The 16,215-nt window shown below is 34.9% G+C and overlaps 1 protein-coding gene across 1 annotated transcript in view; it reads right to left on the reverse strand.

Annotated features, from left to right (window-relative positions):
• Nucleotides 1-16,215, reverse strand: part of LOC136854346 (C-Maf-inducing protein-like) — a 236,596-nt gene that overhangs the window by 6,269 nt on the left and 214,112 nt on the right. Inside the window, 7 exon segments of the mRNA XM_067130645.1 lie at nucleotides 2,018-2,208; nucleotides 4,244-4,275; nucleotides 6,095-6,304; nucleotides 7,931-8,023; nucleotides 8,449-8,738; nucleotides 9,720-9,908; nucleotides 15,045-15,134. Of these exon segments, the coding sequence (XP_066986746.1) occupies nucleotides 2,018-2,208; nucleotides 4,244-4,275; nucleotides 6,095-6,304; nucleotides 7,931-8,023; nucleotides 8,449-8,738; nucleotides 9,720-9,908; nucleotides 15,045-15,134 (1,095 nt within the window).

The raw sequence follows: 16,215 nt of genomic DNA on the forward strand, positions 1-16,215 counted from the left end.
AGGGGGTTAAAATACTTAAATTTAGGACCCACAATATTATTCCGGTGATGTGACAGCTGTTATTATTTATCTAAAGGATGGAGCAAAAGGATTTATTATTAAGAGTCCTTCAGTCTGAAATAAAAAAAAAATAAGGGTGCAATTTTGAAGGGTTATTAAAAAAAGGGTAAAGGTGTGTTATTATGACATTCCCTTATGGCGCATATAACGGTCCCCAAATCCTTTGATACTCCAAAATCCAGACTCCATAAACAACTACCATTTTCAAAATTAATAATATTTCGTGATTTAAAAAAAAAATTCGAAGTAGCAAAAATATTCTCAGTTGTATCAGACAAATGGAAAATTAAAATCTTTCCTTATCTAATGACTCATTTCAACCCTTCACCCATGTGGGGTGAGGGTTACCTCGTCGAGGGAAAATCATTAATATTTTTGTGGGCAGGGGGGGTAGGGGGATAAGGGTACAAAATAATAATACAGAATTTGGCATCGCTGAAAAAAAAAATACAATATTTCAGCGGTTAGACAGAAAAGAGTAGACCTGTAAATTAACTAACAGATTTTGAAGAGGGATAATATGATTAAATGAATTGGTTCTCAAAACGGTCATGAAAAATTAATAACACTCTTCTTGATGTGATTGATAACATTACATTTCCCCGGACATGAGGATACATGATAAGTATGGTTTCCATGGTAACCAATTCAGCAAATATAGAGAGAATTGCAAGGGGATAAAATTTGTCCTTTGACATCCAATCCATTGTAATAATTACCAACAGCTTAGTGGAAAATAACTTATATATGTGTAGATATATACACAATATATATATATATATATATATATATATATATATATATATATATATATATAAATTACATGACATTTAAACCTTTTCATGGTTAAGAAAATCAGACGACAGTGTGAAACCAATTCCTTGAGGTAAAGGATTCGTATCTCAAATGCTCATCGCTTACTTCATTTTTTCAAAGACTAGAATTATGCTTAAATACTGAAGAGGAACCGTAGAATACAAATCGATCAATCTATTTATTATTTCTCTCGTAAAAATGCAACTCTTTAAGACTAAATTAAGCAGCCTTTCTAAGGCTTGTGTCTGTAACCTTTCCAAGAATGACGTCAGCAAAGGCTAATTCATAAGGCTGTGAAATACACGTTATTTTGAACGGTTTGTTGTGTAGGCATCTATGATGTTCTTTTCAAGCAATCTCGCAAAACAGAAACAGTGAATACATTCATCTCTTCAATGTCATTTTATATATTTCCGATCCTATGAGCTGTGTTTACCAAAGCGTTGTTTACAACCTACATCGTTTTATAGACTCAAGATAGGCCTACGGAAGATGTATGAATTACGCTCACGTTTAAGCTCCCAGATGTCTATAACAGCAATTGGGAAGAGTGATCTACCTATAAAATATTAGAGAAAAGGCTTCCCTTTCCTCAGGGTTGAACCCAACCTCCTAAGATGATTTCACTTTACAGCTGTGAATGATAAAACCATGGATTGCACATATTCCTTTCCTTCTTATTCTCTGGGAGAGAAGTGAGCAAGGAAGCCTTGCTAAGTAAGGTTTTATTTATGTTAAGGATAATATTTATGTAGCATAGCTCTGACAGATTATGTGAGATAAACCTGTATGTATGAATGTATACTGTATATATATATGTATATAAATACATACATACATATATATGTATATATATATATATATATATATATATATATATATATGTACATATATATATTCAAATATACATATATATATATATATATATATATATATATATATATATATATATATATATATATATATATATATATATATATATATATATGTATATATATATATATATATATATATATATATATATATATATATATATATATATATATACATACATACATATACATTGTTACGTATACATTCACAAACAGGTCAAGAAGACTGCATCAAAAGCACAGCACAGCACAGCAGCTTGGCGTCCTACCAATTCCCTGAGATGCATCTGGTGGTCGCACAGAGCCTGGTACCGTCTCTTGCCCGTGGGCGTCGACTGCAGAGTAGTGACGACCTGTAGACTCTGGTCGGCTCCGTCTATCAACTCCCACTCGAGCATGAGACACAGAACCTGCAGAGAAGGAGGAGGAGGAGGTGTACAAGGTGTATTTGGGTTTAATGCTAAAAGGGCCTACATCAAGGGCAAAGTTCATTGAGCAGACTTTGCCTTCAGTGTGGACTCTAATGGGGGTCCATTTTGGCAAAATTTAATGGGCTTGATCCCTAGCATACTCTAATGGATCTGTCCGATCTTGGCAACACCTAATAGGTTTGATTTTGGCAAATCTAATGGGTTCGATCTCAACAAAATCTGATGGGTCCGTTCTATCTCGACAAAATCTAAGGGGTTCCATCCTTGACAACACCTAATAGGTTTGATTTTGGCAAAATCTAATGGGTTCGATCTCAACAAAATCTAATGGGTCCGTTCTATCTCGACAAAATCTAAGAGGTTCGATCCCTGACAACACCTAATAGGTTTGATTTTGGCAAGCTCTAATGGGTTCGATCTCAACAAAATATAATGGGTCCGTTCTATCTCGACAAAATCTAAGAGGTGATCTGGTCTAATGGTTTGATTTTGGCAAAATCTAATGGGTTCGATCTCAGCAAAATCTAATGGGTCCGTTCTATCTCGACAAAATCTAAGAGGTTCGATCCTGACAACACCTAATAGGTTTGATTTTGGCAAATCTAATGGGTTCGATCTCAACAAAATATAATGGGTCCGTTGATTTTGATCCCTGACAACAAATTTTGGCTAATGGATTCGATCTCAACAAAATCTGATGGGTCCGTTCTATCTCGACAAAATCTAAGGGGTTCGATCCTGGCAATTCTAATGGGTTTGATTTTGGCAAAATCTAATGGATTCGATCTCAACAAAATCTGATGGGTCCGTTCTATCTCGACAAAATCTAAGGGGTTCGATCCTGGCAAATCTAATGGGTTTGATTTTGTCAAATCTAATGGGTTCGATCTCAACAAAATCTGATGGGTCCGTTCTATCTCGACAAAATCTAAGGGGTTCGATCCTTGACAACACCTAATAGGTTTGATTTTGGCAAAAGCTAATGGGTTCGATCTCAACAAAATCTAATGGCTCCGTTCTATCTCGACAAAATCTAAGGGGGTTCGATCCTGGCAAATCTAACGGGTCCAATCTTGACAAATCTAATGGGTCGATTTCGCCAAAATCTACTGGGTTCGACCCTGGCAAAATCTTTTGGGTTCAGTTTTGGCAAACTCTAATAGGATCGATCCTGGCAAAATTTACTGGGTCTGCCCGATCTTCGCAAATCTATAGCTGATATTAGGAAACCTAATGTAACCGCTATACGCTGATGAATAGAAGGTTATAAGGCGCTTACAAAAGACTCTGTAATAATAATAATAATAATAATAATAATAATAATAATAATAATAATAATAATAATAATAATAATAATAATTTGAAATATTACAATTTTTTCTCTAAACATCGTATCGTCCTGATGATTTTGGTTTTACGTTATTCTCACAAATACCAAAATAATAATAATAATAATAATAATAATAATAATAATAATAATAATAATAATAATAATAATAAATAATAACTATTGTACCATAATAATAAATAAATAATTTAAAATATTACAATATAATTTTCCTAATAATTTTGAAATATTATTTTCAGATTTTGGTTTTAGTTTTAGCAATTTCTCATAATCACCAAAATAATAATAATAATAATAATAATAATAATAATAATAATAATAATAATAATAATAATAATAATAATAATAATAATAATTTGAAATATTAAATTTTTTTCCTGAGCATTGTAATGTTTTTTGGTTTTAGTGCCAAAATAATAATAATAATAAGGCACCTAATATTTGACAAATAATCCTAATAATAATAATTTGAAATATTAGTTTTTTCTTGCAACAGCAACTTGATATTTTGGTTTTCTAGCAACTAATAATTGATAAAATAAATGAGTTCGTAATAAGAGAATAAGAGAATAATAATAATAATAGAGAATAATAATTTGAAATATTACAATTTTTTCCTAAGAGAGATTTTCAGATTTTGAGAGAATTCTGATAAGAGAGAGAATAATAATAATAATAATAATAATAATAATAATAATAATAATACTGATGCTTACATCCTGATGCTGATCCAAAAGCATACAGGCACCTAAGATTTGACAAGCCTAACTTTGTTTTCTTAACAGAACTTCAGTTCGGACTATAAAGAGTTCGTGAGAGAGAGAGAGAGAGAGAGAGAGAGAGAGAGAGAGAGAGAGAGAGAGAGATTGCGATTTTGATCACGGATGTTATTCATAGAATCTAACTTTATTTTCTGGTATTTCAGTTCGGGGATCAGATTTTGAAAAATGTATAGTTTAAGATAGTCACATAAAAATGTGTAGTTTAAGATATTCACATAAAAAATGTGTAGTTTAAGATATTCATATAAAAAATGTATAGTTTAAGATATTCATGTAAAAATGTATATTTTAAGATATTCATATAAAAATGCACAGTTTAAGATATTCACATAAAAAATGTATAGTTTAAGATGTTCACATAAAAAATGTATAGTTTAAGATATTCACATAAAAAATATATGGTTTTTAAGATATTCACATAAAAAATGTATAGTTTAAGATATTCATATAAAAAATGCATAGTTTAAGATATTCACATAAAAAATGTATAGTTTAAGATATTCACATAAAAAATGTAGTTTAAGATATTCACATAAAAAATGTATGGTTTAAGATATTCGCATAAAAAATATATAGTTTAAGATATTCATATAAAAAATGTATAGTTTAAGATATTCACATAAAAAATGTATAGTTTAAGATATTCACATGAAAAAATGTATAGTTTAAGATATTCATATAAAAAATGTATAGTTTAAGATATTCACATGAAAAAATGTATAGTTAAAGATATTCACATAAAAAATATACAGTTTAAGATATTCAAATAAAAAATGTATAGTTTAAGATATTCACATAAAAAATGTATAGTTTAAGGTATTCACATAAAAAATTGTATAGTTTAAGATATTCAAATAAAAACTGTATAGTGTAAGATATTCACATAAAAATACATTGGCGGGAAATTTCAAAAGCTAAGCATATTCTTAAATGATTACATTTCAAACAAACAAATGAGCCCAGATTTTCAAAAATCAAAGCTGTTTCTTAAAGAAATTGAGTTCAAATGAAATCATGAAAAGATAAAAAAATAAGAGGATGAGAATTGTGTTTAAATGTGAGGTCCTGTTGAAAAATGCAAAAAAGTAAAGAAAAAACAAAAGTTGAATTAGATCTGGAAAAGCAATAAGGAATCCAGGAAGATTAAAAAAACGGAAGAAAAAAGACTGAAAAGAAAGTAAGGGAGAAAGGAAGGAAGAAAGAAAGAAAGAAAGAAAGAGAGAAAGGAAGGAAGGAAGAAAGAAAGAAAGTAAGGGAGAAAGGAAGGAAGGAAGAAAGAAAGAGAGAAAGTAAGGAAAAAAGTAAGAAAGAAGGAAAGTAAGAGAGAAAGGAAGGAAAGAAGAAAGAAAGAAAGAAAGTAAGAGAGAAAGGACGGAGGAAAGTAAGAGAGAAAGGAAGGAAGGAAGAAAGAAAGAAAGTAAGAGAGAAAGGAAGGAAAAAAGTAAGAGAGAAAGAAAGTAAGAGAGAAAGGAAGGAAGAAAGAAAGAAAAATAGAAAGTAAGAGAGAAAGGAAGGAAAAAGTAAGAAAGAAAGACAGTAAGAGAGAAAGGAAAGAAGAAAGTAAGAGAGAAAGGAAGGAAAAAGTAAGAAAGTATGAGAGAAAAGAAGGAAAAAGTAAGAAAGAAAGAAAGTAAGAGAGAAAGGAAGAAAGAAAGTCAGAGAGAAAGCAAGAAAATAAAAAACTAAGCAACAAGAAAAAGAAAGAAAGAGAGCAACAAAGAAACAAAGAAAGCAAAAAGAGAAAGAAAGAAAAAATTAAGAAAGAAAATAAAAAGAAAGCCCTACAGGTGACAAACGACGATGCCACCAAGTGCCAAGTACCCACGGCCCACACTTACAATAGCGGCCCAGGCCGAGCCTTCGTCCACGCAGGCTAAAGAGGAAGGGCATATGACGTTGAGCCAACCCTCCTTGTCATCCCGAGTACCCAGCACCATCTGATGGACGTCGCACCGAGAGTCCGTCCCTATCTTCTCCACTACGGGCATGATTTGTCTGTCGACAGAAGATTACAACATCAGTGGTTCTCGAATAAGTGATTTTTAGTCATATTCGTATGTTGAAAGAGGATTTAAACATTCAGTGACTCTCGAATGAGTGATTTTTAATCATATTTGCCTGTTGAAAGAAATTTACATCAGTGATTCTCGAATAAGTAATTTTTAATCATATTCGTATGTCGAAAGAAGATATAAACGTTCAGTGACTCTCGAATGAGTGATTTTTAATCATATTTGTCTGTCGACAGAAGATTTAAACATTCAGTGATTCTCGAATGAGTGATTTTTAATCATATTTGTCTGTCGAGAGAAGATTATTACATTCAGTGACTCTCAGATAAGTGATTTTTAGGCATATTCGTATGCTGAAAGAAGATTTAAACATTCAGTGACTCTCGAATGAGTGATTTTTAATCATATTTGTCTGTCGAGAGAAGATTATTACATTCAGTGACTCTCGGATAAGTGATTTTTAATCGTGTGTAGCTATTGAAAAAAGATTCAGACATCCAGTAACTCTCGAATGAGTGAGTCTTAATCATATTTATCTGTGGAAAACAGATTAAAACATTCAGTGACTCTCAGATAAGTGACTCTCAATCTTCTCAACTACGGGCAAGAATTGTCTATCGAGAGAAAATCACAACATTTAGTGACTCAAAGAAATGAGTCTCAGTCATTATTTTTCTGTCAGAAGCAAATTAAAACATTCTGTGACTTTCGAATAAGTGAATCTCAATCATAATTTATCGGTCGAGAAAAGTTTAACATATTCACTGACTCTCAAAGAAGTGACTCTGTCAGGTTTGATTAGTCGAAGAAAGACTGAGATTTCATGACTCTCAAATACGTGAATCAATCATGATTTGTCCCTCGTAAGAAGATTGCCACATTCAGTGACTATCAAAGCCATATGGCAAATCCTCACACCAACTATTTTAGTATTTTAGTAATTTTTAGTACGAAAAACAAATGAGGGGCAGTTTCCAGCCTCTGACTACTGACTCCTACTGACTCGAGGATGAAGCACTTGTGCAAAATCTTCCAAAGTTCCGGTGTTACTTTTTAACTTACTCTGAAACTTATTCCAAGTTAGTTATGGGAACAGTTTACCTACACTTAACTTATGCAGATGTTAACCAAGGCTTATAACTACACTAAAATTTGTACTAACTGATTCTACAAATGTGCAGTAGTTCAGCCTTAAACTACAGCTTATACAGATCTTAACTAAAGAGAACTTATTGCAAAGGGGGTGGGGTGAGGGAAGTTCTACCTGTAATCAAGTTCTAGCTGTAATCAAGTATTACCTGTGATCAAGTTCTACTTCTGATCATGTTCTGTATGTAATCAAGTTCTACCTGTAATCAAGTATTACCTGTGATCAAGTTCTACCTGTGATCAAGTTCCACCTGTAATCAAATTCTACGTGATTAAGTTCTACCTATAATCAAGTTCTACCTGTAATCAAGTTCCACCTGTGATCAAGTTCTCCTTGGATTCAAGTTCTACCTGTAATAAAGTTCCACCTGTGATTAAGTTCTATTTGGATTTAAGTTTTATCTGGATTCAAGTTTTACCTGTAATCAAGTTCTAACTGTAATCAAATTAGTTTCTTTACCTGATAAATTCTTCGTCGGCTAAAGCTACATCTGGGAAAGGAATTGGCTGAAGAAGTTGGGCTAAACCGGGTCTCCAATCGTCGTATTCACATCTGCAAGAAAACAGGCAATAATAATAATAATAATAATAATAATAATAATAATAATAATAATAATAATAATAATAATAATAATAATAATAATAATGATAATAATATCAGTGACTAGCTGTGGAAAATTTCAAGATAACCATTAAATTAAATTTGCTCAAAAAAATGCTACGATAAATTCAAAATGTAAGAGCAACATATTCGGACCTTTTCAATTACAGAGAGAGAGAGAGAGAGAGAGAGAGAGAGAGAGAGAGAGAGAGAGAGAGAGAGAGAGAGAGAGAGAGGGAGAGAGAGAGAGATACTTGTCGTTACTGACTGATTGAACTAGCGCTATGCCAGCACGGCCTATTGCTCAAAGAGCAGCCCGTAAGAGAGAGAGAGAGAGAGAGAGAGAGAGAGAGAGAGAGAGAGAGAGAGCAACTCACATTTTTGAGAGGACGCTGAGGTAACAATTCAGGTGCTGCACAGTGTCCTCGTTCGAGTGGTGCAGGGTATTAAGGCGTTCCTGACTCCTGTGGTCCTCCAGAAGACCACAAACGGCCGCCGTGCACACGGACACCAAATTGGGCAGCACGCGCAGGTGAGGGCACGTGCTGGTCGGGCCGTGCATGCTGTCCACGAACTGGTGCACGACCCTTCGGCCGTCGTTTTGGCTGTTGAGGGCCTGGATGTAGTTCTGCACGAATCTTCTGACGTAGGGGTACTTGCCGAAATCCTGTGGAAAGGGCGTGTGGGTTCACTGATTGATTTGCAGCTGCTATAACTGGCGTCACAAAGAGCTCGTGGGAGTTGTTTAACATTCATTGACGAAATAAGATTTTATTTTAAATGTATGTTTCTCATTAATTTTTCAAATCGATTTATCATATTTTTACAGACTAGACAAAGTGACGTATATCCTTTTTTTAAATTTATCAGATCTCTCATTCTTTTTTTGGAGTAATTCATCATACTTTTGAAGAACAGTCAAACTGACATATTTTTTTTGAAAGATATCAAACTTCTCATTCATTTTTTAGGGCAATTCATCATGTTTCTACACTCTAGACAAACTGGCAATATCTTTTGAAAGATCATATTTAAAAAAAAAACTGGCATAATTTTTTAAAATATATCAAATCTCTCATTTATTTTTTAGAGTATTTCATCATATCTCTACAGAGGAGACAGACATATTTCTTTTTTTTAATTAAGACATGACAAAACAATTTCTTTTAAAGATCTCATCGGTTTTTAGAGTTATTCATCATATTTTTACAGACTAGAGAAACTGACATAAATAATTCTTTTTAAATATATCTCTCATTCATTGTTACAGTATTTCATCATATTAATTTTCACACTAACCCAAATTTCTGAACCCACCAACCAATGGTTCCACAACACTCTAGAAAAAAAAGGGGAAAACTCAAACTACCCACCAACCAAGGGTTCCACAACCACACTACAGGAAAAAACCCTTACAATAATGGAAAAAAAACTCAAAAACGGGCAAAAACTCAAACTACCCACCAACCAAGGGTTCCACAACCACACTACAGAAAAAAACCCTTACAATAACGGAAAAAACTCAAAAACCGGGCAAAAACTCAAACTACCGACCAACCAAGGGTTCCACAACCACACTACAGTAAAAAAAAAAAGCCCTGGAAAAAGCAGAAAAAGCTCCTGTCAACCTCAAACTCAAACCACTGACCACATTGTGCTTGAGGATGCGTTTGATGATCGGCGTGAACATGTCTATGACGAGACAGGACCTGGGATTGTCCGTGCAGTGCTGACTAAAAAACTGACAGATTTCGGGAGAGGGCTGGTTGTTCTCTAGCAGGGGTGCCAGAGTGACGATGATCTCCTCAGTCATCTGTCGGCTGAGCCACTTCTCGCCCTGGGGAACAAAGAGGAGGGAGTTATCGACTGGAGCAACTGGAAAATGCATTAAATGATGATAAAATAAACATACTTAAAATGATAGAAGGTCCTTCGGTTGAAGGAAATGGAGGGGATATTTGATGAAAACGAGAAATTTAGTAAAAATTGAAAGAAATTATGTAAATGAGAGCTATTTAAGATGGACAATAAATAAAATAAAATAAAAAAATCTAAAATTCATTTAGCTGAGACAACTGGAAAAGCCAATAACTAAACAGCAACGTCCAGAATCCGCAACCCTCCGCCAAGTCTGAGTAATCAATCCTGGGCCGCCACCCACCCCCCCAAAAACAAAAATCCCTTATCCAGTTCCGGAAGTCTCGCCCAAAATCTAATCATGTGGCCCACCTTTGGTGAAATTTACATAATAATCAACATATAGTCTTTTGAGTGATATAACAAAAAAAAAAAAAAAATTAGGAGATCAGATGAGAAACGTGACCTCATTTTCGGGAAAAAATTGCAGAAATTGATTTTAAAAACTTGATAATTATTCAGCATTGACTGAGTATATCATGAATGATTTTTTTCTGGTTTTTAATTATGATAATTTTGACGGTTATTCGTTTTGACAGTACTGTTTATATTCACCTTTTTATTCTCTCTCTCTCTCTCTCTCTCTCTCTCTCTCTCTCTCTCTCTCTCTCTCTCTCTCTATACACCAATTCAAATCATTAAGTAAGTTTACAGGAAATATTTAATAAAAATAACTATGAAACCGAGATTCATAATACAGGTATTAAACTCAATTTTAAAAACCATTAAACAAAATCATCTTTTGCTGGTTTAACTACAAAGGATTAAAAAAATTTCGTTATAATAATATTCACTTTGACAGCGAGAACATAGTTACAAAGAGAAAAAAATATGTGTTTTTATAAGAAAGTAAAAATAATTTTTTTTTATTTTTAATCGCGAAAACAGCTCCTGTTGATGCAGAACAAAACTATATATTTCAAAATAGGCAAAAAAGTTTTATTCCGAATGACGAAAAAAACCCTTTGTTCAATGAAAATGAAATACGCCTTTTTTTTCTAAAAAAGAAAATGTATTTCGTCTGAAAAAAAAGAAACAAAAAATATTGTTCAGAATGAGGGAAAATGTATTTCTCGCAAAACGAGAAATGTTTTTGGAATGAAAAATCCATTAAATATTATTGTATATGAAGTCGTGAACATTATTGTGTTAGAAAGACAATAATGGTATCACCAAAAGATATTCTGTTATGTATGCAACGCCGTATTAAATCTCTCTCTCTCTATCTCTCTCTCTCTCTCTCTCTCTCTCTCTCTCTCAAAAGGCTACCTGATGAATACTGCTTCTCTCTCTCTCTCTCTCTCTCTCTCTCTCTCTCTCTCTCTCTCTCTCTCTCTCTCTCTCTAAAAAGGCTACCTGATGAATATTGCTTCTCTCTCTCTCTCTCTCTAAAAAGGCTACCTGATGAATATTGCTTCTCTCTCTCTCTCTCTCTCTCTCTCTCTCTCTCTCTCTCTCTCTCTCTCTCTCTCTCTCTAAAAAGGCTACCTGATGAATATTGCCCCCTCTCTCTCTCTCTCTCTCTCTCTCTCTCTCTCTCTCTCTCTCTCTCTCTCTCTCTCTCTCTCTGAAAAGTTCGCAGGCCACCTCCTGATGAATATTGAACACCGTTTTACTGGAAGGGCGCGCGATGACGTCACAAGGACATTTTCCATTTGCGGAAGTATATAATGAGAATGAATATATGAATACATGATTTAACGGAAGAAATGAAAAGAAAAATTCTACAAAAAATATGAAAAAAATACTCTCCCAATCTTCTTTCAATCTTTAACGAGGCATACACACGAGAATATGAAATATTTGATTTTTTCTTTGTTAAAGCAGTGTGCATAAGACATTTCTTTTATTTATTTATATTTTCGTCATTAATAAAATTTAAGGAAAGCTGAAAATTGATGAAAAAGTTTATAGAATGTATGAAGGTAATGGAGAGAGAGAGAGAGAGAGAGAGAGAGAGAGAGAGAGAGAGAGAGAGAGAATAAAGACTTACTGAGTTAAAAAAAGTAATTTTATTTATGTTATCGTAAATTACTTAACAATCTCTCTCTCTCTCTCTCTCTCTCTCTCTCTCTCTCTCTCTCTCTCTCTCTTACCTTCATACATTCTTCGGACTGTCACCACTATGCACTCTGTAAATGACTGATGCTCTAACACAACAAACTGATCAAAGCTGCTCGGCCCCCCCCCAAAAAAAAAAAATAGAACAATAAGGTTACGTAACAGTATCCTATCCCGTATGACCCCATCTCTCTCTCTCTCTCTCTTCTCTCTCTCTCTCTCATATACCCACAGACACACACATACATACATTTCCATTAACACACCTTTTTTATTCTCTCTCTCTCTCTCTCTCTCTCTCTCTCTCTCTCTCTCTCTCTCAGTTTTGCATAGGCTACGAGAAGCCTGAACTGAACCAACATGGCGGTACAGAATTTATCATGCTTTTGTTTGGTAAATAATGACTGTGTATCAGTCTGTATCTGCCACGTGTGTGTGTGTGCGTTTATATGTGTGCGTGCGTGCGCGCGTGAGACTGAGCATGCGCGCGGATGAACACCTCCGTCGGTCCCCTTTACTCTTACCTATCATCCCGACAAAATTAAAGTTGATAGACCATCTCTCTGTTTAATATTCGGTGAAGAGAGAGAGAGAGAGAGAGAGAGAGAGAGAGAGAGAGAGAGAGAGAGAGAGAGAGAGAGAGAGAGAGAGAGAGAGGAAAAAGGTATGTTAAGGAACGAAGAAGACAAAAAAGAATCTTTTTCTCAAGCAACGGAAATTTATGTAGGTGTGTGTGTCTGTGTGTATAAGAGAGAGAGAGAGAGAGAGAGAGAGAGAGAGAGAGAGAGAGAGAGAGAGAGAGAGAGAATGAAAAAAAGGTACGTTAATGGAAATGTATTTATGTGTGTGTGTCTGTGGGTATATGAGAGAGAGAGAGAGAGAGAGAGAGAGAGAGAGAGAGAGAGAGAGAGAGAGAGAGAAGACGTAATATGGAAAAGGCATCTTAAAGAATGGAGAAGACAAAAAATCAACTAGTATATCAAGTAGAGGAAATGTATGTGTCTGAGAGAGAGAGAGAGAGAGAGAGAGAGAGCCACTATGATAAGGCGAGCAATTGACCGATATCACCAGTGCTGCAGCAGAATACCTGCAGCAGGGAAGCGTCTTTCGATGCAGCAACACCCACTCTGGAACAGCGTCAACCGCAATTCTGTTCTAATCGATTTCGTCACTTTCCCGGTCCACGCAAAGAACAGCGAGAAGGAGAAGAAGAAGAAGAAGAAGAAGAAGAAGAAGAAGAAGAAGAAGAAGAAGAAGAAGAGGAAGAAGGGAAAGAAGAAAGATCGTAACTAACAGAATATGATAAAAGAATATCCTCTCTTTTTTTATCTTAATTCAGTCAGAAATATCTTATTATCAGAACAACAAAACCTGTGAGATTTGATATAGATTTTGCTTATCTTTATCAATTGATAAGGGAAAAGAAACTTAGGGTACGTCAAACGTACTGTTATTTAGGGTACGTGAGACGAACTGTTATTAGGGTACGTCAGATATGCTATTACTTAGGGCATGTCAGACGTACTGTTATTTATGGTACGTTAGACGCACTGTTATTTATGGTACGTTAGAAGTACTGTTATTTACGGTACGTTAGACGTACGGTTATTTAAGGTTATCTAGGGTACGATAGACGTATTGTTATTTAGGGTATGTTAGACATACTGGTATATAGGGTTGTCTAAGGTACGTTAGACGTACTGTTATTTAGTATTATCTAGGTTACGTTAGACGTACTGTTATTTAGGGTTATGTAGTGTACATCAGACGCACTGTTATTTAGGGTACATTAGACGTACTGCTATTTAGGGTAAGTTAGATGCACTGTTATATAGGGTTCTTTGAGGGTACGTTGGACGTACCGTTATTTAAGATACGTTAGACACGCTGTTATTTCGGGTTGTCTATGGTACGTTAGACGTACTGTTATTTAGGATTATCTAGGGTGCGTTAGACGTACTGTTATTTAGGGTTTTTAAGAGTACGTTAAACGTACTGATATTAAGTCGAAGGTCATCCTTGGGGTTCCGTGCATCTGCATTCAAATATTAAGCCGAAAATAGCCCAGTGATATTATCGAATTCTTTATACCTTGGGAATAACTTGTACCCGGAAAGAATTATGTATGATAAGTGGCCTTGACCTTGATAAAGAGTATAAATATGTAATGAGTAATGTCAGTGATAATACGACGTGCATATGTATATTATATATGCATATAAATCGCACCGAATATCAATAAAGAATTTACGACCCAGATAATATAAAGTGCATTATCATAATATGTTATTCACACCAATATCTTTTTCATATAGTCTTCACCGACCAAGATGGAAAAATTTAGTCTGTTTGTAACTCTAACACAGAGACCAGTCAACTATTTTATCACGCTAACGAGAGAATATATACATGTAAAATATAGTCCCCAGCGCCTAGGAGGTGAGAAAGACATTCTACAAAGCAATCTACGTGACGCAAAGCAAAGATAAACAAAGGAGCAGAGGCGTGGGCGGTGCTGTTCATTTGCTTTCTTGCTAGAAGAGAGGCGTTCTCTCTTCTGCAGAAACCGAGGGTTCTGTGAAGAGCCCTGTCTGGGATTTCGTGGGAAAGGGGAAGGTTTGGAATACTTTCTCTCTCTCTCTCTCTCTCTCTCTCTCTCTCTCTCTCTCTCTCTCTCTCTCTCTCTCTCTCTCTCTATATATATATATATATATAGTCTTTTAAACTTTACCATAAAATTTATAAAAAATAAATAAAAAATGGTTTCAATACAGTAGATAAATAATCTTTACCACTTTACCATAAAGAAGTGAGTATAAAAATGAAATTATTCCATTTCTGTATATAAATATTCTCTACCCCTTTATCATAAATATGTGAATAAGCCATATATCAATAAATGAGTAAATTAGTACATAAACAGTCTTTACAATAAATAAATCAATAAAACTTAAGTAATTGATTTATTTTAATAAACAGATAAATAAATGCTTACCGTAGTGAGGATAGACGAAGCCAGCTCCAGAGGTACACGACAGACCGTGTGGTCGTGTAGCGGCGTCGCCAGCGACAACTCGACCAGATTCTGCAAGAGACAATAGTCGTCATCCAGGAGGCAATAGTTTACCATAGTCGTTGGCAATAGTTTAGTCTTATGCCTAGTAACAATGGTGACAATATTCACAGCAATAGTCCCTGGGTCACATCGGTCAAAATAAGTTTTACACCTGGGAACAATAGTCCCAGCAATAGTTTCTGAGTCACATGGGTCAAAATAGGTTTTACACCTGGGAACGATAGTCCAAGCAATAGTTTTTGAGTCACTTGGGCTAAAAGTAGGTTTAACGCCTGGTAACAATAGTCCCAGCAATAGTTTCTTGTGTCATTCTGGCCAAAATAAGTCTTACACCTTGGAACAATAGTCCCAGCATTATTCTTTGGGTTGCAAGGGCCTGAGAACAATAGTCTTAGCTGGGTCACGGTCAAGAATGGTCTTACACCTGGGAACAATATTCTCAGCAATAGTCTGTGTGTCACATGGGACTGGGAACAATAGTCTTTAGGTTCAAAAGGCAAGAATAGTCTTGCACCTGGGAGCAATAGTCCTAGCAGTAGTCCTTAGAAAGAATAGTCTTGCACCTGGGAGCAATAGTCTAAGCAGTAGTGTTTAGGCAACAATAGTCTTGCACCTGGGAACAATAGTCTAAGCAGTAGTCTTAAGGCACGAATAGTCTTGCACCTGGGAACAATAGTCTCTTCGATAGTCTTTGGGTCAAAGTGCCTGAGGACGTTGAGGACGCTAGTCTACTAAGCAATAGTCTTTAGGTAGTAAAGGCAACAATATTCTTACACCTGGGAACAATAGTCTCAGCAACGGTCTTTAGGTTAAAGAGGCAAGAATAGTCGTACACCTAGGAATAATAGTCCCAGCAATAGTCTTTAGGCAGTAAGGGCAAGATTAGTTTTACAACTAAGAACAATATTCTCAGCACTAGTCTTTAGGTTCCGAGGGCAAGAATATGTTTGATACCTGGGAATATAATAGTCACAGCAACAGTTTTTGGACTACAAGGTCAAGAATATGTTATACGCATGGGAACGATAGTCACTGCAATAGTCTTTCGGTTATGAGGGCAAAAATAGTCATACATCTGGGAACAATAGTC

This window comes from Macrobrachium rosenbergii, chromosome 29, assembly GCF_040412425.1.
Source record: "Macrobrachium rosenbergii isolate ZJJX-2024 chromosome 29, ASM4041242v1, whole genome shotgun sequence".
In the NCBI taxonomy this organism is placed as follows: domain Eukaryota; kingdom Metazoa; phylum Arthropoda; class Malacostraca; order Decapoda; family Palaemonidae; genus Macrobrachium; species Macrobrachium rosenbergii.